The sequence below is a fragment of the Aulostomus chinensis genome, chromosome 23 (genome assembly GCF_037954235.1).
Source record: "Aulostomus chinensis isolate RoL2024-O1b breed Wild chromosome 23, RoL_Achi_v1.0, whole genome shotgun sequence".
NCBI classification, from domain to species: Eukaryota; Metazoa; Chordata; class Actinopteri; order Syngnathiformes; family Aulostomidae; genus Aulostomus; species Aulostomus chinensis.
This window is the reverse complement of record NC_141342.1, coordinates 12,089,469-12,114,045: the sequence shown is the minus strand read 5'-3', so window position 1 is coordinate 12,114,045 and position 24,577 is coordinate 12,089,469. Positions and strand designations below refer to the sequence as shown.

Below are 24,577 nucleotides of genomic sequence, written 5' to 3'. Positions count from 1 at the left end.
ACTTTTTGTTGACCTTATTTCAGCCATTTAAACCAAAAGCTCGGTAAAAAAAAAAAGAATAAATAAAAATAAAAAAAAATCAACTGTAAGATGAGGGAACCGGACATTTAAAAATGCTAATTTATCTCTTGCTTTTGGTACTTATTCCTTTACAACTCTGTACTCAGTCAAAATACTTTTTTGACCTTCCACAGAAGTCGCCCCCTGCTGGCTAGTAGAAAGAATGCAGGTTGGGGGAACTTCTTCAATGGCTTCACTGCTCAGAATGGATGATCTGCTCTCTTCTTTTATACAGTCCTTGCACAAAACCCAAATATATTCTCCTCAGGACAATAAAGAAATGGCAAAACACAACAAATCCTCTCTTTATAGAGAGTGGACCAAAAGTGTAGAGTTTCAAGTGATAAATTAATTGACAGTTGTCGTCCCATTACAGACTTAATATTAATGATGTAATCTGAGTAAAGTACATCAAGACGAGTTAATGTGTTAATATCAATTTATTATCTTTTTTAAATTACTTTTTAAAGCACCCCATATCTTTTCCAATACATGTGTTAAGACCCTTCGTCCGTCTCCTCCTCAAGCTTGGAACGGCTTGATTTGAATATTTAATTAAAGACCCCCACCCACCCCCCGCCCGCCCCCAGCCCCCCAGAAAAACTGCAAAACACAGATGAGCCCATTTTGTTTCTCCATCCAGACGCGATGCAGTAATTGAGACCCTCGCCGACCTCTGACAACAGCCCGTCTACAGACACGACCACACTAGTTTCCCCCCAACACGAATGAGCACGTTGCCACGGCGAGGCCTCCCCAAAAACCCACCAGTCTTAGTTTATATAAGGAGTTTATGCATGCACTGAGATTCCAACCAAGCATTAAGTAGTAGGTTATACAGGGAATTGTCTTGAGCTGGTGTTTCTGAGTCATACAAACAACAGGGTGATTATCTTTTTTTTTCTTTTCTTCTTAACCGATTAAAATAAAAAAAAAAAAAACAAAACAAAACAACAACGACAACAACAAAAAAAAGTTCATTTAAACATCCTTCAAGTAATTAACAACCCACAAGAAGGTAGAAAGAACCTTTGGGCCTCAGCAGCAAATGTGCACCAATGTCAGGAAACACTGTCAGAGATGACGGGCTGCTCCGGTCACTGCTGCTGCGCCGGCACAAGAGGGTGCACCACCACAGCAGCTCAGTCGAGACCCGTCCTTTTAATTCTTCTTCTTTTTCTTCTTCTTCTTCTTCTTCTTCTTCTTTTTCCTCACACACGTCCAGCCCGTGGCTCCTTTCAAACAGTGAGATTATCACCAAGGATTGTGCATGTCCCTTTTATTGTCTCCCCTCCACACATTTTTCTTTGTGTGGATCCTGAATTGAAAAGAAAGAATTTTTTTTTTTAAAAAAGAGGGAAAAACCAGCGTTTACATTCCAGTGGCCAATTGTAAAAAATGTTCTATAATAAGAGTCCAGAGGAGGAGGTCAGAGTTCATGTGAGTGTTGCTTCTTCTTCTTCTTCTTCTTCTTCTTCTTCTTTTTGTGTGCGTGTGTGGATATTTCCTCTTGTGTTGGGGTGTTGCTGATGTAAGAGTGTCTTTAAAATTCAATTGCTTTGTTGTCTAAAAAAAAAGTGGCAACACAACTAGACTTTACCTGTCGACACACACGCACACGCACACGCACACACATTAACAATTATTAATAAACCCTTATTAATAATCATTAAAACCTTGAACACACACACACACCGTACCTGACAATGCAACAGTTTTCTTTCTCTTTTTTTGTTTGTTTGTGTGTTTGTTTTTACAGCCTTTCAACCCCCCCCCCCTCCCCCCATTGGTCAAACGTGGGCCCTTTTTTTTTTTTTTTTTTTCTTCTCGCAAGAAAAGAATTGTGAACATGATTACAACAACAATTACATCAGGATTAGTTATGGTAATATTGACACCTATAGAAAATGCATTTGGAGTTGTTGCTCTAAATCTTGAATTCAATACTCGCTTGAATATATCAAAATTACTATCATTATCTCCGTTACTCTATAAAACCAATGACTTTTTTTGTTTTTAATATTCCCATAAATATGTACAATAAAGATCAAAAATGTGGAACAAGTGATCTTAAATGCCAGTGAAACTTGGACAGGTACATTTCAAATGTGTTTGGTCATGTTTACAAATGTTTTGTACATCTATTTCATGCATTGGAGTGACATCTATGTTGTTTAGATACTCAATATGGATGCCAGAAATGTATTTTTTTTAGTTGTTTTTTTCTTCATTTTTTTTTGTTGGTTTTTTTTTTGTATTTTGGACACGTCCACACAAATGTTTCCCTTCATCTCAGCTGCATTTTGTGTGTGTGTGTGTGTGTGTGTGTGTTGTTGTTGTAGTTTTTTTTTTTTTCTTTTAGAACAAAGTCTCTTTGCCTTTACAAACATTCGGTGTATTCGGTTTAAATCATCCTGCGGTCATCAAAGAAAAATTTTGATGGCACGACATCCCTTTAAGAACCCCTTAAAGGCATTGGTGACGTTCCAAGCAACATATTTTGTGTTTTTTTCTTTATACACTTGATACAAAAAAAAAAACCCCAAAACAACAACACAAGATGTAAATCAATTAAAAGTTGTTTTTAAAAAAAAAAAATCTCCAGCAGGCTTGAAACCATCTTTTGCGATTCTCACTCTTTATCCCGCAAGATAAATCTCAACACTACAGACTACGTACAAGCACGTACACAACGCAAAAAAACAAAACAAAACAAAACCAATCCAAAACCTCTTATTTTGCTTTTTTCCTCTCCTTGTCCCCTCGCTTTCTCCATTCCAGCGTAGAACATCATAGAAGAAGACATGGCTGCCGGCGCTTCTCTCTGCAGCTCTAGGAGACTCAAAAAAAAAAAAAGGCAGAACGTCCCTCCATACACACTTCCTGTCTCGCTCGTGTAGACAGAGATAAAAACATGAAACGCAAACTTCCTCCCTTTTGAAACCTAAACTCGTCCTAATCCAGTTGTTTTACAGGTGGTTACATTCCTCCCTCCTCTGCTCCTCCTGTGAGGAAACCTCTCCCCATCCCCCCACCCTGAGTCTAAGGAAGGGTGCAGCTCAATAATATGTCAGTTTGTCCTCTGCCACTGATGTTCCCTCATCTCTTTCTGTGCATTAAGAGGAATGGCGCGTGTCCCGAAATCCTCTGAATTTCAGCTCTAAAAGAGTTGGGATGAGTCCAGGAAAGGACACAAGGCAAGGTGGCAAGCTGAGATTATTGAGATGCAGCCTGTGATAGCTACCTTCCTAAATCTTGCTGCTACCCTGTCCGCTCTCTTCCTCGGCGGCGGTCTAGGAGTAGGAGAGGTGAGATCCGTTTGAGATGTGAGAAGTGACTGAGGTGCTTCTGCTCAGGACACCATCGCTGCCCCCAGCCCCTCCAGGGCCCCCGCCAGACGCCGTCCTCCTCAGAGGTTGGGGGCTGTTCCTCAGTGCCATCAGGCTGGGAGCACCGCGCACTCCTAGCCCACCGCCACCATATATCCCACCCTGTGAAGAAGATGAGGAAGAGGAAGAGGAGGATGGGCCAGAGATGGAGGGAGGAGCAGGCGGCGGGGGAGGTAACATGGCTAGGGACTGAGAGGAGGAGCGTGAAGGCAGGTGATGGGAGAAGGGCAGGGGGTGTGGGTGGGCCAGGTCGCCGCCGGAGCCTCGCACTCCAGCCCACTCCCGCTCCCTCTCCTTCTCCCGCTCCCTATCTCTATCCCTCTCACGCTCACGGTAGAGCTGTGGCGTACTCTGGTGGTGGTAGTGCTGGGGGAGGTGGTGGCGCTGATGGTGGGAGGAAGACGAGGAGGAGGAGGAAGAGGAGGAGGCAGAAGAGCGGGACGAGTGGTGCACCTCCCTCCCGTCCCGCCCCAGCCCCAAGGCCATTCCCAGGGCGTGTGAGGACGAGGAGTCACTCCTCCGCTCCCCTCCTCCGCCGCTGCTGTTGTGACTGCGGCGGGAGTGCTGCTGTTGGGGGACATTCTGCGGGTGTATGCCGTGGCTCCAGTGGCTGGTGGAGCGGGGTGTGGGCTGTGGGGCGTTGGGGTAGCCCTGCTTTGGGTAGGCCTCGCTGGGGATGCCTGTTAGTGCCATGTTGCTGAAGCCTAGACGCATGCTCTCAGAGTCGAAGGCCTCGATCTCGCTGGCCTGTCGCTCCAGGAGGGTGCGGATACGTTCTGAGCGCTCGTTCTGCAGGGACAGCATTTCCTCCTCGATCTACGATAACACACAAGATGAGAAACTGGCACTGAATTCTTTGATGATGACTCAAGAGGAAGAGGAGGGGAGGAATGGGTAGCAGCAGTTTACACAGCACAGGCCTCCATATCAGCACCACTTTGACAGCACATAAAAACAACACATCCCTTATCTTTGAATATTAAAGCCACTGGGGCCAGTATTCAGCATTTAATTACTACGAAGAAGACTACAGAGCGGACCCTTAACGGGATTGTCAATTGCTGCTTCGAATTTTAAGATGGAACTTTCTGAGAAGCCTAAATCTCGCTCCTCCTGAGGAAGATGATGTAATCTGATCAAAGCTCAGGAACAGAGTGGCTCTGGTGCTGAGATTGTTTTTGCAAAGTACTGCAATTTTACAAAAAATGTGCAGCAGAGAAATTTGGGAGTAAACCTCAGAGGAATCTGGTTTTTAATCTTCTCGGTGAGCTTAAACAAGTATCCAGCTACTCAGTAACGCGTTTTGCTGCATGGAGGCAACTGCCAAAAGACTCTGACCCTCTGTTCCAGCAAGGCGCGACGGATGGACACCCTCTGCTCCAGGTCCTTGACCTCTCGCTCGTGCTGCGTGTCGGTGTGGATCTTGATCTTGCTCTGATAGGCGTTAAGCAGCTCCAGCTCCTGTTGCAGCTGCATCCGCAGCACCTTGTACTCGGCTTCCTGGGTCTCGTCCAATCGCAGCTAAGAGGCAGAAAAGGGAGCAGATGTGATGAAAAATGGATTTGGCAAAATTGTATAAGGGTAATAATTTCTGCTTTGTGGTGACACAGGTAGAGAGGAGGAAGTTTAGATAAAAGAGTAGGTGATGCACAAGAGAGCAGAGGCTCAGGAGTGTGAGTTACAATCAGGATAGGTTGTTTTTTTTCTGGATGAAACCATTAAATCACTATGGGTTTCAGTACACGTGTGAGAAAAGGTCAAACTAAAGACCCCAGCAGTGGTACATAAATGGCCGAGATGAAGACGAGGAAGCTGCTTTGAGTGTTGCCTGTCTTAAAAGCCCGGCTCAGGGAAACAGATTAAACCTCGTTCCAAAAGAATTTTCTCATTTAAATGTTCTTTATAAATATATATATTTCATGGCCTAAGGATCGCGTTTAATCAGCGCCTGGGAAACCTTCCCGAAGAGATTTTAGCCACAGCATGAGCTGATGTGAGGACAAACAAGGGCAGTGAGGATTTGGCTTACTGGGCTTACGCGGCACACTGCGATGTGAGGTAATTAAAGTAGCACAGGGCGTTATGTCATTGAAGGGAACGAGACATTTTGTTACGCCCGGCCCTCTGCCTACCATGTTTCATTCATTTAAAAGCCTGGGATTTACGGAGTGGATGATTTTTTTTTTTTTTTTTTTTTAAAGAGTTCGGGACAAAGAATTTTGGGGTGGCAGGCCGACCCCCGCCTCTGACATACTACATCAGAGGGGTCACCTCCAACACAGCCAACTCAACCAAACCCAATAAAAAAAAAAAAAAAATCCACCAGTTTAAAGAAAGTTGTACACATTGACCCAAAAACGTTACAGGCTTTCCCTAGGACCATACCACAGCATTCCGCCAACTTCAGCGACTGTTTTTGCATAATTTTGCAAACAAACGGCAAAGAAGACATCGTAATAGCACCTCATTCCAAAATCCTGCCCCCCCATAACTACTGATTTCACGGTTACGTTTCAGTAAACTGCTAAGAAAAATGAGAAATAAAATCTAAAAAAAGGGCAAAGAAGAGAAACAATTTTGGATTTTCCTAAAACAGACTTTAACATAAAGGAAAATAACAGTTTCTAGACATTCCCCAATATGAGAAAAAGGATCTAAGTGGAGGAAGTTGGGAGATTTCTTAAGACTAAAGGATGTGTGTGGTGAATATCAGTTCTGAAATTCAAAATTTCTTGCGTTTATAATCATGGAGCCTTCATCGTTGAGCCTCTTCAGACTAGACTGTAATAATTTCTCTGGGACATTCAACAGAGAAGGAGGTCTTGGAGGTGGGCAGCACAGGACCGGAGAACAGAGGGAAATGTGGGCTTAGGTGGACATAAACACCAGGGAGGAGGGGGACCAGAGCGACGCTGGCCGGCGTGCAGACAGGTAGACGGGCAGGTTTGCAGGAGGGCCCCAGGCCAGGCAGCAGTCTGTAGTAGCAGTGTGGTGCGAGTGTGAAGTGAACGACTTGTCCTTGCCTTACTCACAGCCTGTGTGGACAGCATGTCATTGATGGAGTGGTCATACTGCTCGGCCAGGATGGCCAGCTTACGAGTCTGCTCATCCTTCAGTCGCTTCAGCACAGCCTTGTGGTCCGACTTGGGCGTGTTCTCCAGCAGGTGGTTACGCAGCGCCTTGTACTGACGGGTTTGGATTTTACAGGTGTCCTGGAACTGACGCTTAATCTGTAGCTCTTTGGACTGAAGGAGAGAGAAAAAAGATAGGACTCGAACATTGTGGCACAGAAACACCTTGATAAACTATTTTTAAAGAGATATATTGTTTGGTTTTTTTTAGTAAATGTTGATATTTATGGAGTCAAAATTGAAAAATTCCAAAAAGCTGATGGGCAATTCTCATTATTGAGAATATGGTAAAAAAAAAAAAAAAAAAAAGTAGAAATATAATTGTTGTTGTTATTAGATGAAAATTCAAAATGAATGATGATGCTTCGTCATCCCGACTCTTTAAAATTGGCTGCTTTTGCAACTTAGCAAGTAATAAATGGTAAATACATGACGTGCATCAACCATTCTAAAATGTACAATTAGGACCAGACTATACAATCATATTTTGCAGATAATAATTGGACCAATCCAAGGCTGCTGTCAGTGATTTAAAATAAAATATAGATATCACCTGCTGAAAGTAAAGGATTTGATAAGTAACAATTTAACTGCCCAGCTGTAGATTTTTGAAATAATATTTGCAGTACAACTTTTATAATCCCAAAAATATTCATTATAATGTAGTCCATTTTCAAGAAGAGCCTTGTGGACAATTTTTAAATCATAAAAACAGATTTAAAATATATGATACGAAGGTTTAACTAAAGATAACTCCACATTAATAGTTGTGTGCTTTGGTGGGGTTAAACCTCATGTTAACCATTTGATAGTTCAGGTTAAACTGGTTTTAAGTCTAAAATTAAATTTCAAAGACCACGCACTTTCATTTGGTGGATGTAAATTCGCGCTTTGAGTGAAATACCGCTTTGATTACTGTTCTGCTTCTCCATCGATATCCTTTAACTTTACCAGACATCAGACAACAATCTAACCGCGTCAGCTGTGAACGTACGCGACATTAATTAGGCCTCAAAACTAATTGGCATCTCATATGCGTCTATTAGCGAACAAAATCCGCTTGCATTACTGGTGATGTTAGACGATGGAAGGGACCAACAGACAATAACAGAGTACATGAGAAACAATGGCGGAAATTAGGGATTTGGAATCAGGGTGAAAACATAAACAAACAATGGTAAATAATGGAAACTGAAATTATAAAAACAAACAAGACAATGATTTCAACACAATAGAATTTATTTTCTGTGTAAAGGAAAAAACAAAAACCAAAACATCTTGAAATATGACAAAATATTTGTCTATGCTCGCGAGCACACAGCCACACAGTACGCCAACACCGGTGCAGCTAAGTAGAGAAAAAAAGAACATCAAAATATCTGCCAAACAAGAATGCAGTACTACTTTAATAAATACTGCATAAATAAAAGGTATAAATCTCATTGTGATAGAACTCTGTGGAAACACTCAAGATGGTGTCACAAAAACAAAACACAACAAAAATAGAATACAAACATGTAAACATACACAGAGGAACAGGAAATAACTTGATACCGAAACACAAACGGAAATCAATGGCAAATAAGTTACATTCAAATAAAACAATATCTGTTGTGAAAACGTCTCTTTTTAAAGCTCAACTTCTCAATTGCAGTTCGATCAACTTTTTTTTTTTTTTCTTTCCCTGGACCCCAGTAAAATTTTGACTATTTTCACTCTCACAGTCTCCTCAGAAATCCTCTGAACTGTCACCCTGTAACAACAGCCAGAGCAACTTGAAAAACGCATGGCAGATGCATAATATAATCTAACGCAGTGGTCACCAACCTTGTCTCGACCAAATTCATGGAGAATTATTGTTATTGTTATTATTAAGTGTGCAGATTGGATTCTCAAGTGATTTGAAGTGAGATTTTTCTTTATCCCAGCATTAAAAATATTAATTAAGATATTAATAATAATTTTGGCCCAGAATTGCATCCCTCATCTTCATTGCTACGCCACGTCAAACTGACTGTCGCTGATCAAATCAGAACTCCATTCAGAAAACAATCGTTTTCAGAGTTGTTTGCTTGTCGTCTTGTGGGAAGACGACGAGGAATTTAGTCTATGTGCAAATCCACATCACGATGTAATTACGTCGGCATTGTTTCAACTGGTTTATCGCCATTAAATCAGAGGTGAATGTAAGCTTGAAGTTCCTCCGAGATGCTGTTTGTGCCTCTAAAAGCATTTAGACTGGAACTGACAGGTCGGTGACCGCTGGTCTGACATCTGTGCACTGAAATTTTCAACCTTCATTTTGCTTTTGTGCTCGGTTTCAGTTTGTCAAATTTGGAACATGAGATTCTGCAGTCTATGAATTGTCAAGTTTTGTTCTTTACTGGTCTGACTGCAGTTCTCCATGACTTCCTACCATGTTTTTCTCTTCAACAATCTCAATAAGAAATGTAACATTCGACAGGTTTTTTTGATATCATCTCTTGACTTCTTCTCATTTGATAGTGCACCGTTGCATCGTAACGTTCACATTCAGTAGTTTCATCTATCTTTGGACTCATACCTGTATCAAAGGATTGTCTATATGGCTTCATATAAATTAGGCTAACGTAATACATAAAAGAGATTCTTATTCTATTACAGAATTAGCCTGTATCCACTATAAATTTAAGATATGTCACTAAATATATTAGTATTCGTGCAAAAATGTCTATCTAGGCACTAAGTGGCTTTAAATGACTATAATGGGAAAATATCTAAGTGTTTACATGGTAAATCATTACAACATTATCGCATAAGCGCAATAAAAATAGTTTTTCTAACTGGAATATGAAAGATGATAATTTCACCAGCTGTTACCAAAAAAAAAAAAAAAAAAAAAAAAAAAAAAAGGTCCATGGATTTATAGAAGGCGACATTCATCTCAATAGACTTTATTTTCGAACAAAATGGCCCCCAAGCCTTTGAGATCCCTTCAGCCAAACCTTCAGCTGACCACGTTCTACTCTCAGGTTTAAAACTAGAAACCACTGCTAATGCTGATACGTGTCAAATATCCTACAATGGTCCCGAAGATTTCAACAAAGGTGTTTATTGCACTCCAATACTGATGGCAAGAGCTAGTGTCCAGGTCAAGTTAGTAATGACCCCCCCCCCCCCCCCCCCAAAGTATTCAGCTTTGGGAATTAGATTTATAGCAATGAAGACATGCAACACTGCAATATTTGTTCTAAGCACTGACATCACAGTGCACCTGATCAAATAAGACCATTTAGAAAAAGAAAAACAAACGATTGCACAGACATGGTATTAAAAATAACCATAAAAAAATATTTGTCTTACAAATTAAGAGCAAAATAATAAAATTAAAGACATTTATAGGAACTTTTACAAAAAGCACAATAATGAAATGTTAAAGCTTCACTGGGTTTGGTACAGTAACTGATTCCACAGTACAACTTGCGGCCATGTTTTTGGATCAGCCAGTACACAAAAGTGTGTGTGTGTGTGTGTGTGTGTGTGTGTGTGTGTGCGTGCGTGCGCGCGCACGTGTGTGGAAGGTAAAAAAATATGCCCTAGCTTTAAGAAATGTGACTCCAAACCAATTTGTAACATGACAGACATGTGGGTCCACATGAACAATGGTTGACGACCAATGGAATATATGCAGGATCCCTCACATAAACACACCCACACCTCGAGCACCCACCCACACACACCTCCAGCACACTTTCCTTCAATTTGTCTCACTCTTGCTATCTCCAAGGACGAATTTTCTCCCTGACAAACCTTCCAGAGGAAGTTCGCCTCAAACCACACTCCCACCTTGTCTCATCACGAAACATCCGCGCCCTCTCCTCCCTCCTACGTCTCTCCCTCTCTCTCCTCATCCTCTCCCGCTGTCTCCTCTCCCTCACCTCCCTAGGCAAGAGTCGGGGCAGCCTGCTTGGGATCGTCTTCTTCAAGAGGCCCAGACCTTTGAGTTTGATCTGGACACTGAGAGGCAGCTTTATAAGAAGCTGTCTGGCTAGTTTTAGCATTATGGAGTTCGCCAAGTCCGCAAAGACCCCGAGGGGCCGCCTACTGAAGCACCTCATCCAGAGGAGGCCCTGGGCCAGGGGAGAGGGGTTATGGCAGCGAGCCTGACATTCTAAAGGTAAACTCTTGAGCAGGACAGGGATTTTGGACTTGCGTGCACCCCAGTTGCGCCCAGCTTTGGGAAACATCTCATAGAGGTTACGCTCAGCCATACCGCCAAAGACTGACTGGCTCATGGCAAAGAGGGGCCGAGGGAGGCGGAAAAGGAATCGCATGTACAGTCGGTTGAGTTTGCGGGGTGCATGCTGGAGGAAGTCACGGGCCGGCCTGACAATCAGCACCACCGCCAAGTAGAGGGAGAGGAAGAGAGAGGGAGAGCTGAGGAAAGAGGCTGAGATCAAAATCATGGGGATGTAATAAATCCCAAGACTGAGAGATAGTCCTAAACTGAAGAGCCCGCTGGCCCAGAGGCTGAGTGACAGATAGGTGGAGAGAGAGAGAGAGCAGCAGGAGCGAAGGAAGAGGTAAGAGAAGAAGAGTGCCAAGAGGGCTAACTCAGCAGACAGAAGAACAGAAGCCACCGAGGGCAGGGGCGGTGAGCGACGAAGGGAGAGGAGGAAGATGGAGAGGAGCAGTAAGGTGAGGTTGGAAGGCTTTGCAGCAGCTGAGAGGGAGAGGAGGAGGCAGATGGCATGAGAGAAGAGTGATGGGAAAGAATTGGGGGGTGTTGAAGGAGGAGCAACGGCAGGTGGGGGATCAAGCTCCTCCGGAGTGTCGGGGAAGTAAAACTCGGATAACTCGTCAAGTTCTTGCTCGCGGAGCCGCCTCTTTTCTGGGGACAGGGAGGAGATGAGCTCTGATGGACAACCATCAGCCACTCCCCTGCCCTCTTCTTCTTCTTCTTCATCAGTGTCTAGCTGTGCAGTCCGACTTTGATGGTCCTCATACTCCCACTGAACTCCTTCTACTTCCCTCACATCCGTGCGCCCTTCACTGATTTCCCAGCCTTCTTTCTCATCCCCCTCGTCTGTGTCACTATGTAATTCTGATTTATGGTCATCGACCACATCTTTACTCTCTACCACCGGGACGGAGACACACTCTTCCTCCTTGTGTCCTCCGGTAAAACCCTTATCATCTCTCAACGACACTTCTGCTTCACCATTAAGTTCATCCTCAACAGCACATATATCTCTGGAATCCACCTTGTCCCCCAACTCTTCTTCTACCACCCCCACCTCCCCCTCTGTTGTCTGGCTCTCTCTCTCCTCAGGAGACCCCTGGCTCTGGGTGGCGGTGGTGCTGCTGCTCTCACTCACTTTGAGGCTCTTGGGCTGCTGGCGGACCTCCACGGCATGTTTCTGACGCAGCTCCTGCTCACGCCTCTTGTTATACTCCATCTGGTTGGTGAGCTCCGTCTGGTGTTGAGTGCGGATCAACTCGGCCCGTGTGCGCTGCACCAGACTTAGCTGGCGGAACTCCAGCTCCTGGGTGGACTCGTGGTGGCGCAGCAGCATGGCACACTCCAGGTCCTTCAGGGTCTGCTTCTTGTTCAGTTCCTAGTTCAGAAATGAAAGTCAGAATGAAGCCGGGAGGATGACATGAGGAACATAGAATACAAACATTTTTAAAAAGTGAAGGTTTTCCTGCACACACACTGATGCTGTGGCTGGCAGCCTGACAATAAGGATGGCAACTATGTGTTCTGGTCGGTAAGTACCTCTCGGAGCAGATCCTGCTCCAGGTTGTGACGAGCCAGCAACATCTTCCTCTTGTACTGGCGGCACTGCAGCTCATAATACTGCCTCTGCCTCCTCAGGAGGCCGGACTCTTCCTCCGCCTGTAGCTGCTGCAGACACTCCTTCTGGTGCACCAACCACTCCTGTTTCTCACGCTTTGGTGTTGACTGGTTCTCGTTGAGCTCCTTGAGTGACACAGAAGATTATTTAGATGCGGCAGCAGTGCGTTTCCATTCATGATTCTGGTCGAGGAGTTGTGTGGGAGGAAGAACCTCTTTGAGCTGCTCCTTGCGTTGCCGATACTGCCGTTTCTGGGACTCCAGCAGACTGGTCAGCTCCTTCTTTTGCTGGGCCAGAATGTGCTGCTGGAACTTCTTCTCCTCAGCCAGGACTGCCTTTGTCTGGAAAAAGTGATTCAGGAACTGTTAACTTTTTGAGGGTTAACTATAGGGATCCTAAAAGGTGTCTTTCTTTGTTCAAGGAATGACTGCGGTCGACAAAGTTACTTATTCACCAGCTCACCTCTTTGTCGAGGATACCCAAGTGCTTCTTTGATAGCTTTTCTCCCTCCATACCGAAGCTGTTCCTCTGATTTTCCAGCTCTTTGTCCAGTCTCAGCTGGTGCTCATCCATCTCTGCCTTCAGCTTGTTTTCCAGGCCCATCAACTGCTTCTGGTGCTGCCGTCGCATGCGCTTGTACCTGGTAGGGATCGCAGGGGAGGAAAGAAGATGTGACGTTTTTAAAAGACGGACACTATTTGATTGAAGACAAGTGGCTGGGACTTTGTGTGGTCACTTAAAAAAAGAAGAAAAAAGTGTGTCCTGTATTGTTAGTTATTTTGTTCATGTTTCATATGTTGAAAGTTTTCCAGTTTGTTCACTCTGTACAAATTGTCTTTATTCTCTCAGAGGGTCAAACATGAGGGATGTGCACCAGGACTTTCTGGATCTTATTTCACCGTCTACTTCAAACCTGATAACATCAACTTGGCTGCTTTTGTCCATTTACACAGTGCTGTTATCAGTCTAAATCCCAGAGGGGGGGGCACGTATTATCCCCTTACCCTGACATCTGCTCTCTCAGGGCTGAGCCCTGCTCGTGCTCCTGGATCTGACGAGTGACGAGGGAGGCTGTCCTGATAGTGGCAAAGTGGTCTCTGCCTCGACGACGCCTCCCTCCTCCCCCTCCTCCCCCTCCTCCTCCACCTCCTCCACCAGCAGATGAAGCATCTCGTTGTGAATCAATCTCTGGCTGATAAGGGTCATCATAGATGTTGTCATGGCTCTATACAACAAATGAGGAGAAAAGGGCATTAGGTGGTACTTCAACACATTTGAAGGTCTTATCTCCTGCTGCTATTACTCTCTATTTCCTGTAGGTGGTGCAGGTTTCCAACTGTGGAAAATCTGTAGTCTATATACAGGAAGATACCTGAAAGAATTTCAGTATTCATTTATAAAAAATTTTGGGAGATGACAAAGATAGAGATTTAGACCAGAGCAAAAGAACAAAAATGTGAAATAAATGTATCCTCCTAACATTCAGACAAATTCACTCAGTACTTGATGTAGCTACACTACTTCCCAATGTTCCACCAGTTAGAAAGTAGTACATTTCAGACTTTGGGGGAAAAAGTCTGTTCTGTTTTACATTCATATGTCACACAGCCAATAGCGCCAGATGTCTGAGCAGGGTTTTGGAGGGACAAGCCTAAATGACCTCAGGATTTGTTACTCAGACCCACCCACTGACAGTAAATCAGATGGACTGACCAGGGGTTTGTGCAGGACGGAGCTGTTGGAGGTGACGGTGTGCTCTCCCTCCTGCATCATAGCCATCTCCCCACTGTCATCGGAGCCGTCTGCCAGGCTGTTGACTGAGCTGCTTTGGGAACTGGCACTGATTGACATGGATGGCAAGGAGTGGGAGCTTTCCATGCTGTTGACAGTGCCGGTACGCAGCATATACTGCTCCACATCCTGGATTACATGGAAGAAAAGTCACACGGGTTCACAAGGTCTGGTGGAGGGCAACCTTTTCAAGATGGTGAGTGAAGTTTAGTATCTCTACTTTGGTGCCAAGACAATGTCAAAGTCAAACAACAAGTCTGACGGCAGATAAGTGGAATTGAAGCGCATGCCAAGACTATGGGGATGGCAGGGCTTTCACCAGTGAACTGCATTAAGTGTCCAACCAAGTGTGTGTGGTTGTGTGTGTGTATATGTATGCAAGCTGTTCTCAAGTTTTGAGTACTGAGAAAAACTGTAGCAAAATAAAACTATGACGTTGTGGTACAGTTGAGGCTGTTGGTAAGTGAGTCCGTGACCCATGCCAATTTGAACTGTACTGCTTGAAGTGAAGGGGGTTAGCAGCTAACTGTTAGCCCTGAAGCTCGTTACAACTTCAACCCAAGCTCACAGGTGGACTCGTTCAACCCTCACTGGTATTGTGTAAGGATGTGTACACATGCATTCATTCAGTGAACCGCCTTTTCTGAATACATATACATGACACATATAAACTAACTAACTAACTAACTAACAAACTAACTAACAGTACGATGTAGACAGACTCAGGAAAATTACAGCTTACAGCAACATTTCCTAAATTCCTTCATTTCCTTTAGGGGGACCAGCCAAGTGGATTGAAATGTTACAGCAACAAAGGCCTTTGTATTGAAAGGAAGCAGTCCAAAGTTAACAATATGTATTGAGAACAATACAAAGGCAAGAGGGGTGCAGACTGCAGCTGTTCTGGTTCTCTAATGAATCCTAATACAGGTATCTCTAATCTAAATAAGTAAAAAGCAGAGTAAACCTTGTCTTTCTCTAAGCCTGTTAGGAAGTGCTTATGCAGCTTCGTCGGTTTCAACAGCATGACACACTTCAGATGAGACTCCACCATCTTGCCATCACTGAGAGGGACTCACTCACTCACTAACTCTCTCTAAATTTACAACCTTCCTGTGCTCCTTTTCATCTCCTTCCCTTTTTAACTCCATGTCACTTCCTCCTTCTGTTCCAACCTTACCTCTTCCTCATCGCCTCCCTCTTGTGCAGGACCGTTGTGGGCCTCATGGAAGAGGATTTTCTTCATCTTCCGATACTGAAGGTTGTCCAGCTCACGGACAGCATCCTTGGTGCGTGCAATGAGGTCCATCACAACTGTCATAGGACGCTCTCTGCATAGGAAATGGTGCTGGATGGACAGATAGGTTTAATGGGGACAAGAAAAACAAATTAAATCAAAATCACTATTAAATCAATATTAACATGTTAAACCTATGTGGGCATTTGTGTGCCGGTCACGTCGATAACCAATGTTAATACAGTTTCTTAAAGCTGTCCAACTGGGAAGTGAGTGCGTGGGGAATCATTGCATTTGCCTTTGTCTGACTTAAATACAAAGCTTCCTGCTGATTAGACACTTGCACCTCCACTGACTTCTTTCCAGAGTCAAATCGGGAAAAGCAGCTTAGAAGTTTAAGTGGTAAGCAAATTATCTTTTTCCCCAAAAGCAACAGGCTAATCTGCTTGTTACTGCAGCGCAGCCCTTTAGCCATCAGCAAAAGCCGACTACAAACAGAAACTTTATTGTGATACATGACAACATCAAACGTCTGTTACCTTGAGCAGCACATCAGAGGTAGGTCTGTCCTGGGCGATCTTCTGCAAACAAGAGTCCACAAAGTTGCGGAAATAATCCGACCTGCAAGTGAGGATCATGTTGTTATTGAAGAACCTCTGACATGGCCAAGCGTGACTGAGGGTTCAACTGTTACACAGATGTATTTAGGTGCTGTCATTTTTGATTTTCATCCAGCTCAAACATGGTACATGCCGCACATAAAATGATATTTGTACTAAAATCAGTGTGCAACCGAACAAGAGACCATTCCGGATGTTTCACTGTGTCTCACCAGTGATTAGACTGCAACACGGGGCTCTCATTCTGGGCGATGTGGTATAAGGCACTCATAGCATTCATGTTGAACAGAGGAGGCTTCCTTTCCGCTAGAGAGACACAAGCACAACATAATGTGATAGGAACAGAGAGTGGCAGAAAAAGAGCAAGACAAAAAAACAAAAAAAAAACAACAACAAAAAACAAGGAAAAGACAAGGAAACACAAAGCAAAAAAAAAAAAAAAAAAAAAGTTGGATGCTTTCAATTTCGTGGGCAAGGAAATGGATTTGCGGACCATTTTATGGCCACTCTTACCCAGCTCTATGCAGGTAATGCCAAGTGACCACACATCCACCTTCCCATCGTACTGACCCTCGTCCATGGCCAAGATCACCTCAGGGGCCATCCTGTATGAAGGAAACAACAACAACAACAACAAAATTCAGCCACTTCCAGTTCTTTTCCTTTGATCCGGAACCAACAGGGAACACAACCTCCAGGCTCACTGTCACTGGCGCACCGCATGAGTAGACAGGAACTTTAGGAGGAAGGCTGCCTCATGTACAGCAATAACACATGTGATGCCCCTCTCCGGCATTATTACATGGATCTTCTGTGTCTGGTCTTGTAGCAACATTCTGGGTCATTACGTGATGGTTCAGAGATGACATACTGAGAGGGAGGCATGAATAATCATTTCCAGCTCAAGGAGTGACACAATAAACCACAGCTTTGGTAAGTAGGAAAAAAAACAAACACAAAACCCCCCAAAGATATCAGGGGTTTAATACGCTGGTCAAAATGTAAAACCTGATTAAATATAATTCTGAGATTGGATCAGACGGCTGAGGAAAGCGACCCAACTGCCTGAGCTCTTATAGGAGCTATCCTGTCAGGAATAGTCTGAAGAACCTTCATCCAAGACAGAGGAGCCGGTTGTGTTTAAAACCACCTGTAAACTTTTGGGTGGTGAGGTGATTTGAGACGTAAGGGCACTTAAACCATTGACTGGGGCAGAGAATCATAGTTGAAATAAACACAACAATGGTCAGTAACAGGCATGTGCTCAGAGCAAATCAATATCTAACGATGTGTAAAAACAATTTGCAGTGGCGAGTGTTGATATGGTGGCAGGCCGCCATGAATAAATCAATGTGGGTTTTTTCTCTTTCGCTGTTTACATTTTACTGCGCAAAAGACTGCACCGTCCAGCTCAAGGGGGACCTGTGCGGCACGAGTGTCATCGGAATCAACAGCAGAGAGATTCCTGACATTTTTAAAATATAGCATTTCCAATCACTGGACCTCTTAAGGATTTCAAAGGAGCAGTAGGTCTCACACTATCACATACGATGATAGTTGATATCCTACCAGTAAGGAGTTCCCACGAAGGAGTTGGCCGGAGCAACTATGGAGGCAGAACCGAAGTCTCCCAGTTTGACCTGACCCGGCTCTGTGAGCAAGATGTTTCCAGCCTTCACATCCCTGAGAAAGAGAAGATGGTCAGACACGAGAAAATGAGGGGGAAATAGTGCGGATGACAAGAAAGATCCTGGATTTTGAAAGGCTGAGGAGAAGCTCGGCGCATTCGAATGTGTTACTGTACAGTATGTGAGCACCAACACCATTGCGTAAGCCTTGTGCTTTCTCCCCTGTATTCATTTTGTAAGAAGTGTGGGGGAGGAGAGCAGAGCAGAGCGGATAGCGAGATAAAGAATGGGGGGCTACCTGTGAATCATGTTGTGAGAGTGGAGATACACCAGTCCCTGCAATGCACCATGGGTGATGGCAGCTATTTCCACTTCCTGGAGGGGCTTCTTGTGGACTGAGTTTGTAAAAAGAAAGAAAAAAGATTATTATTAGAAAGCAAAATGAAAAAATGAACGCCAGGCATTAAGTAAGATGATTAATTCATCAGTGATTATTAATTTATCACTTTTTATAAACTCTTCTTTCCAACTTACCTTCTAAAAGGTCAGAAGCTGAGCCCAAGCAGTACTCCATCACCAGCTGGAGGAGACACAGAGTGTGTTTAACACCACGCTGTTTCAAGGAGCCTCTCTAACACTTGAGGTTTCGACAATAGTGGAAATGTTCATGGAAATACGGTGCAGCACAGCAAAGTGTCCTCGTGTTCATCTTGAAAATAAAGCTGGGGTATCAGATGGAGAGTATCTGGTGGAGTCTGGTGCCGATAATGAAGTTATTCGCATCTCGGCTAACTTCATGCACACACCGGGTGAGCAATGATGGAGCAAATTGGTTTATGTATTTTCTCCCTCCCTTTGACGGAAAGTGCTGTGTGTTTTGAACTTTAAGCATAATGCAAATAACAATAATATGATAATACAAAAGAGAAAAGGGGTGCTGTTATCAGTATCAGCATTGGTTTCATTTCACGTGAACCCGTCAGGGATCAGAAGTTTAAAAATGGGTGCATATCAACAACAAAAGCCTGAGCGTCTCCTGAGTGACTAGCTGACACGTTCAACACACTGGAAGTCAATCTATGCAGCTAGCTTAATATGCAGCATCATGGTCATCTTTCATTGTGTACCGTAATGGTAGTATCATTACATGAACATGTATTAAATCACACATTCATGAAGAGGTAACCTGGATGAAGGCAAATGAAAACCTAGAGGATCACACCGGATTTCATGCACTTGCAATAGATGTGTGCGGCACGATGGATTTAGAACGTGAACGACGCGGTACTCACCCATGCTGTGTGCTCCCTCAGGTAGCAGCCGCGGTACTCTACGGTGTTTGGGTGGCGTAGTTTCTGGAGGAACTTCACTTCCTTGATGATATCCTGCCATTTCTGAAACACGAGCGGCGTAAGAAGACATGTGACAATGGAATTCATATTCAGGGTAACAATTAAAATGGCGTGATGGGTCACCAGCTCCTACCTCATTGGACTGTTTGCCACTGTAGGACATCTTTTTGATGGCCACCACCTCATTGGTGCGGATGTCATGAGCCTACGGTGGACAGTTAGGAGAAATTAATCAAAATATTGAACTGTAGTTTTCTTGAAATGTTACCTTGTACTTTTGGTATCAGTTGTCGTCTGATAAAGTGCGACACTCTGTGAAACGTTTTTTTCTAACCTTGAGAGCATGGAGCTTTTACATCAGTCCCTGCAAAGATATCACCATTACATAAAATAAAGATTCCTGCTGAGCCTCCTTCTCTCTTGCTCTCTCCTGTTGATCTCTTCATCCATGACTGGATCCCGTTCACCCTTCATTAAACAGAGCTTTTCATCCACCACTTGTGTGCGTTCCGCTTTCTTCCTAAAATGTCACCATGTTTTCCCTCTCGCCTGCCACCTTTTATCTTCAGCTGAATCCACCTTGTGGTCTTGTTGGCAGCGCCATAATTATTACCTTCCCTCCTCCTGTCTGACACAGACATCGTCACTCTTTCCCTTCGTCTGTCAAGCCTTCTCCGTTTCTACAAAACAGCCCCTCTGACCCTGAGTACGTTCACTACAGTCAGTACATTTCAGTGATGGGACCTCAGCGTAATTGAAGTGAAAGAGCAGTGTCTCTAAGGGAGAGCTACATATTAATTATTAGACCTTTGCTGACTTTTACTGCAGCTATCATTCATTATTATAGCTGCATCTGACAATTAGCTTCATTCCTGTCCTCACTCCATTTTTGGGTATACATTTTTCAAATGTGCCTCGTTCTTATTTGTCGGGGAAGAAAGTGGGAGCACTTGGTTTGATGGAGCTGACATTCTGATGAAAATGCTGCAGAATCATAGTCATTCAGGAATACAATCACACGGGTGTATGAATTAGAAGAGCGTTTGTTTGTTTTTTAGGACAAGTACCAGTGCAGCCAGAGCTTGTAAGCATGTAGATTCTGGCCATGTTCCCCGTTAAGATTCACATTCACAGGGAAAGGAACTCACAAAGTAGACTGCTCCGAAGCTCCCATGTCCAATCTCCCTCAGGTCTGTGAAGAGCTTCTCAGGATCCTCCCTGCAGAACAGCTCAGCCACCTCCGGGTCCTTCAGGCTCCCGGCCCGCACACTCGACGGCATGGCCAGCGCCTGGTGAGCAAGGCAGGGGGACACAGTGGCTGAGTGCCTGCTCCTCATGTTGGAAACATATGTCCACAATATATGATCCAATCGGTCACATATATTGCAGTGATCTGTTTTCACATTAACGCTCAGTTCCTCTTGTGAGGTCAAAAGGCTCCTTTCACTGAATGGTAGAGTACAATTTAATTGGTCAGCTGATTCATACCATTTTTAAGATCCACAGCTCTGGCCAATTAAATATGCTCCAACTTATATTTCAATAAAAAGTGGGGTGTTTTTTTGTGTGGCTCCTTATTTTTTACATGTCCACAACCTGAACATTTCTGTAGTTGTTACAATGTCTTGTATAAAATAAAAGCAGGCAAGCAAACAGAGACAAAGCAGACAATATCGTTAGTGTTCATTTAAGTTCAGCTATGATCCATCTGCCTCCCTGCTGTTTAAATATCAGACACTAAACCCTTATTGGTCGACCAAAACTGATGATGAAACCAGAACTCTTCAATTCCATGCGGCACAGCCTTTTTCAGGCACAAGGCTTGACCTTGGTCCACGCGTAAAAATGACATCCAGCTCCACATACTGTACGTATTTAAGCCAAGTCAGTCTACAAAGGAAACTATTCCTGGTTGGACGATGGACATGGAAATGATCAGAATTCTTAACAGCTTCCAAAGTCACCCGTACATATTAAAAAAAACCAAAAAACTGCAGTAGTCACAATTTGTTTCTTTTTGATCTTTTTTTCCCCACCATCTCCCTCTCTCATTTTAAAGCAAGATATATAAATTCCACCAAAAAAAATTGATGTATGGTATGCTAAAACAGGTCATTCCTCTTCTAGCAGTGATGCCCCACCTGCACACTGACTCAGACTAACATCACACCATCACATCAACTTCATGTTTTGTCCAAGTTCACACACACACACACACACACACACACACACACACACACACACACACACACACACACACACACACACACACACACACCATTTTAGATTAATTTTCATTTTCTGATTCGCATAATGATCCTAAAAATAATTAATTGCGAAGCTCATCAAAAATATATCAGTTTGTGGTCGTGAAGAGAAATCAAGTATCCAAAAATTACCATAGAGAATCAGAGGGACAAATTTCATAAAAGTTAAAAAAAATAATAAAAAAATGTTGTGTGCCTGTGAGCTACCTGCTTAGGAGGCTCTCTCTTCAACAAGATAATCAGAGGTTTCCTGACCAACAAAGATAAAAGCAGCTGAGGGAGTGGGGTTTGTGATACGCTGAGGAAATGATGGTGACCTTAAAGTATCGTGACAGATTTCTATAATACTTGAGTGGCTCAGTATTTCCCCTTCAGTTATTATCATTTAAAATGTACAAACCTAATATCATGTTTGATCTGCTATTTATGAGGCCTTTTTACATCAAGCCTCCCTCAAAAATAGGAGCTTGAGAATGTGTCTGACTAATGAATAGCCGCACATTCATAGCTCGCCTCTGATCAGCTTCCTGTCATGTTGTCATGTTGTACAGACCAACATGACACATGCTATGAGACAATGGAGACTGGTAAATGTCTGTCATCACTGTTCACTTAATCACAACTGTGGAATTTGCTTGGTTTCAGTATATTTTCAAGTTATTTATTCATAAATCTCAATTTAAAAATAGATATATAGTGAAAAGACAGGCCTGGCTACAAATAGACATCATGACATCCATAGTAGCAGCATTTAAAACCCTGTTCCTAATTGTTCTCGATGCAAACCAAACCAGAAATGTTACAAAAATATCAAAGCACGCACATAATAATACACATCACTTTTCTGGCACTACAGATAAAGTGGATTTCAGTCTACTGTTTTTGAAGGAAGGGAGAGACACGAAACCCCAAACTACTCTATTATAGAGATATCTGTGAATCATTAATGTGTCTCTGTAAGTAAATCCAGACAGCATGTGCTCTTTAACGTGATGACAGGGGTCCATGCACCACATACTTCATATATGACAGCTTATCATTCGTGTCATAACTCAACAAGATCATAAAATGTAAAATTTTCTCATGGCTGCTTTGTTACTATCGATGAGCGATGAGGAAGCGTTTTGTTCCCTTTAAAAAAAAGAAGTTCTTTCAATTTTGCAAGCAAACCTAACGCCAGCTCATAGTCCTCTTATTAAAAGGAACCCATATTCATTGCAGATAAATGCTGCAATTACACCCACATCGTATCTCTCTAACTGATATGCAATTTTACAAGATATTTTCACAAAAGTATATTAAATGGATCACGTCTGTGGCAATGGGAACAGTAATAATTACCTCGATATTGCTCCGGCAATCGTGTTCATTGTGCATCTCAGCTGAGCAAGCTAGATGGCTTTTGCACTTGGCTGGGCAATTAGGCTATCATTGCTCAAAGAACCAAAGAAATGCATTCAACAGTAGTCAACAACAACTTGCTTTCTGACAGGGTGATCAAGCCATGGGACAACAAGGTGTTCTATTTAACAACGTCTGACACATATGCAGATTTTTTTTTAGTCCTCTAGTATTCGTGGGTATCTGTCTGCAAAAAAGCGTAGAGAAGCGCATTCTGCTTTAGCATACTGAATGATTTATAACATGTCTTACCGTGGCTTTTGGGATCCACTGTAGCTAGCTAAAAGCTAGCTATCTGGCCTGGCTGGAAAATATTTTCTCACCCCCCCTTTTCCTCTGTGCTGGCGTCTACTCAACACGAGCAATCCACATTCTGTCTGCCGACGGTTTTACTCAAACTCCTCGCCATCCTGATGCTCCCAGTCAGTTGGACAGCTCACACGAGATGACATGAGTACGGTGCCAGTCAATTCCAGTGACAGCTAGCTGACTGTCTCCTGCCAGCTAACCTAGCCAAGTAGCTAGCAGAAATATCAGCAGAGCTGTCTGCAAAGACAATCACAGGCTAATTAGCGTTAGCGCCTGTTAGCAATAACGCTAACTAATAATGTTAACGTAATGCTAGGAGCCAATTGGAACGTTTTCAATGGGGAATGGATTCATTAATTTCCACGGGTCCACTCCGTGCCCCACTTGGTGCTGTCATTACGCTAATGTTGTCGGCGGAATTCATCTCCAGTTCGTGTTTTCCCCATTTTGCTCGACTCTCATTCGTTTTTGTTCAGGACTTCATGATGGCGGAGCGGGGTGGGAGCCGAAAGGAAAACGGAAATGCTCTTCTTCGACGCTTTCGAATTAGGCACGTCAAAGGGGGCGAGGTCCTGTGTGGCCCCTATATGGTGTGGCTGAGTAGATTAACGTACTTATAATATTTCTGGTCACTAGTCCATCATAGGCAAAACATATAGACAGACAACCATTCACACTCACAGTCACACCTACAGTCAGTTTAGAGTATCAATCAGCCTCGTCCCCACTTGATGTCTTTAGACTGTGGGAGGAAGCTGGAGTACCAGAGAGAACCCACACAGGAACAGGGAGAACATGGAGACTCACACAGAAAGATCCCGTGCCCGAGCTGGGACTTGAAACCTTCTTGCTGTGAGGCCACAGTGCTGACCACTGCACCACCGTGCATTACATCAAATTGTGATGGAAATTTTCTGAGTAATAGGTTCACTGACGTCTATCAATGAACCTATTACTCATAGATGCTGTGCTAGTCTATTTTGGCTAATTGAATAAGCAAAAATATAATTGTGGGTGACAAAATAGGATAAAGGTAAATCTTTTTTCCATGAGGTTTGGGAATAGGTACAAATATCTGGTCTGCTAAAGGGTCTGAAACTTGCCCGCCTCTATATGATGGTAAACAAGAAAATATTGTGTTCAAATAACAGAATTGAAAATAGGCTTACATTTAATATCCATTCATCCATCCATCTTCTTCCGCTTACCCAGGGTCAGGTCACGGGGGCAGCAGCCTAAGCATAGAGACCCAGACTTCTCTCTCCCTGACTACTTCAGCCAGTGCCTCACAGGGGATCCCAAGGCGTTCCCAGGCCACCTGAGAAGCATAATCTCTCAAACGTGTCCTGGGTCTTCCCCAAGGCCTCCTACCGTTTGGATGTGCGCTGAACACCTCCCCAGGGAGGCCACTGGGAAGCATCCTGACCACCAGGCGCTTGCTGCTGAGCCCCGCCTCCAGGCCTGGCTCCAGAGGGGGCAACCCCCGAGGGAAGACTCGGCCCAACTCTGTTGATCATCATTGGGGCCTTTTGAAGTACTCTTTGTCTGGTCCCTT

At 43.7% G+C, this 24,577-nt stretch overlaps 1 protein-coding gene across 2 annotated transcripts; it reads right to left on the bottom strand.

The window, feature by feature from the left end:
- Nucleotides 1-1,866: 1,866 nt before the first annotated feature.
- On the bottom strand, nucleotides 1,867-23,553 carry taok2b (TAO kinase 2b). Of its 2 annotated transcripts, XM_086196498.1 has the most exons (20): nucleotides 22,966-23,553; nucleotides 20,194-20,334; nucleotides 19,179-19,250; nucleotides 18,986-19,087; nucleotides 18,228-18,273; nucleotides 17,992-18,088; nucleotides 17,635-17,748; nucleotides 16,579-16,670; nucleotides 16,278-16,371; nucleotides 15,985-16,066; nucleotides 15,389-15,556; nucleotides 14,131-14,337; nucleotides 13,422-13,642; nucleotides 12,880-13,057; nucleotides 12,630-12,758; nucleotides 12,339-12,542; nucleotides 11,938-12,177; nucleotides 6,482-6,694; nucleotides 4,788-4,970; nucleotides 1,867-4,265 (listed from the first exon to the last, which is right to left on the bottom strand). In XM_086196498.1, the coding sequence occupies exons 2-20, from the start codon at nucleotides 20,323-20,325 to the stop codon at nucleotides 3,354-3,356; spliced, it is 3,486 nt and encodes a 1,161-aa protein (XP_086052624.1). In that variant the 5' UTR covers nucleotides 20,326-20,334; nucleotides 22,966-23,553; the 3' UTR covers nucleotides 1,867-3,353. The 2 variants fall into 2 exon arrangements, with proteins under 2 accessions (XP_086052624.1, XP_086052623.1); XM_086196497.1 differs by lacking the exons at nucleotides 1,867-4,265; nucleotides 4,788-4,970; nucleotides 6,482-6,694 and having other exon boundaries at nucleotides 9,740-12,177.
- Nucleotides 23,554-24,577: the final 1,024 nt, after the last annotated feature.

Excerpts from the sequence above, each read along its gene's own strand:
- taok2b (XM_086196497.1), bottom strand. The coding sequence starts at position 20,325 with ATGCCGTCGAGTGTGCGGGCCGGGAGCCTGAAGGACCCGGAGGTGGCT. Across the intron at positions 19,251-20,193 it reads GCTTCGGAGCAGTCTACTTT|GCTCATGACATCCGCACCAA; the intron begins GTGAGTTCCTTT and ends TGTCCACCGTAG. Across the intron at positions 12,759-12,879 it reads TGGGTATCCTCGACAAAGAG|ACAAAGGCAGTCCTGGCTGA; the intron begins GTGAGCTGGTGA and ends CACTTTTTCCAG.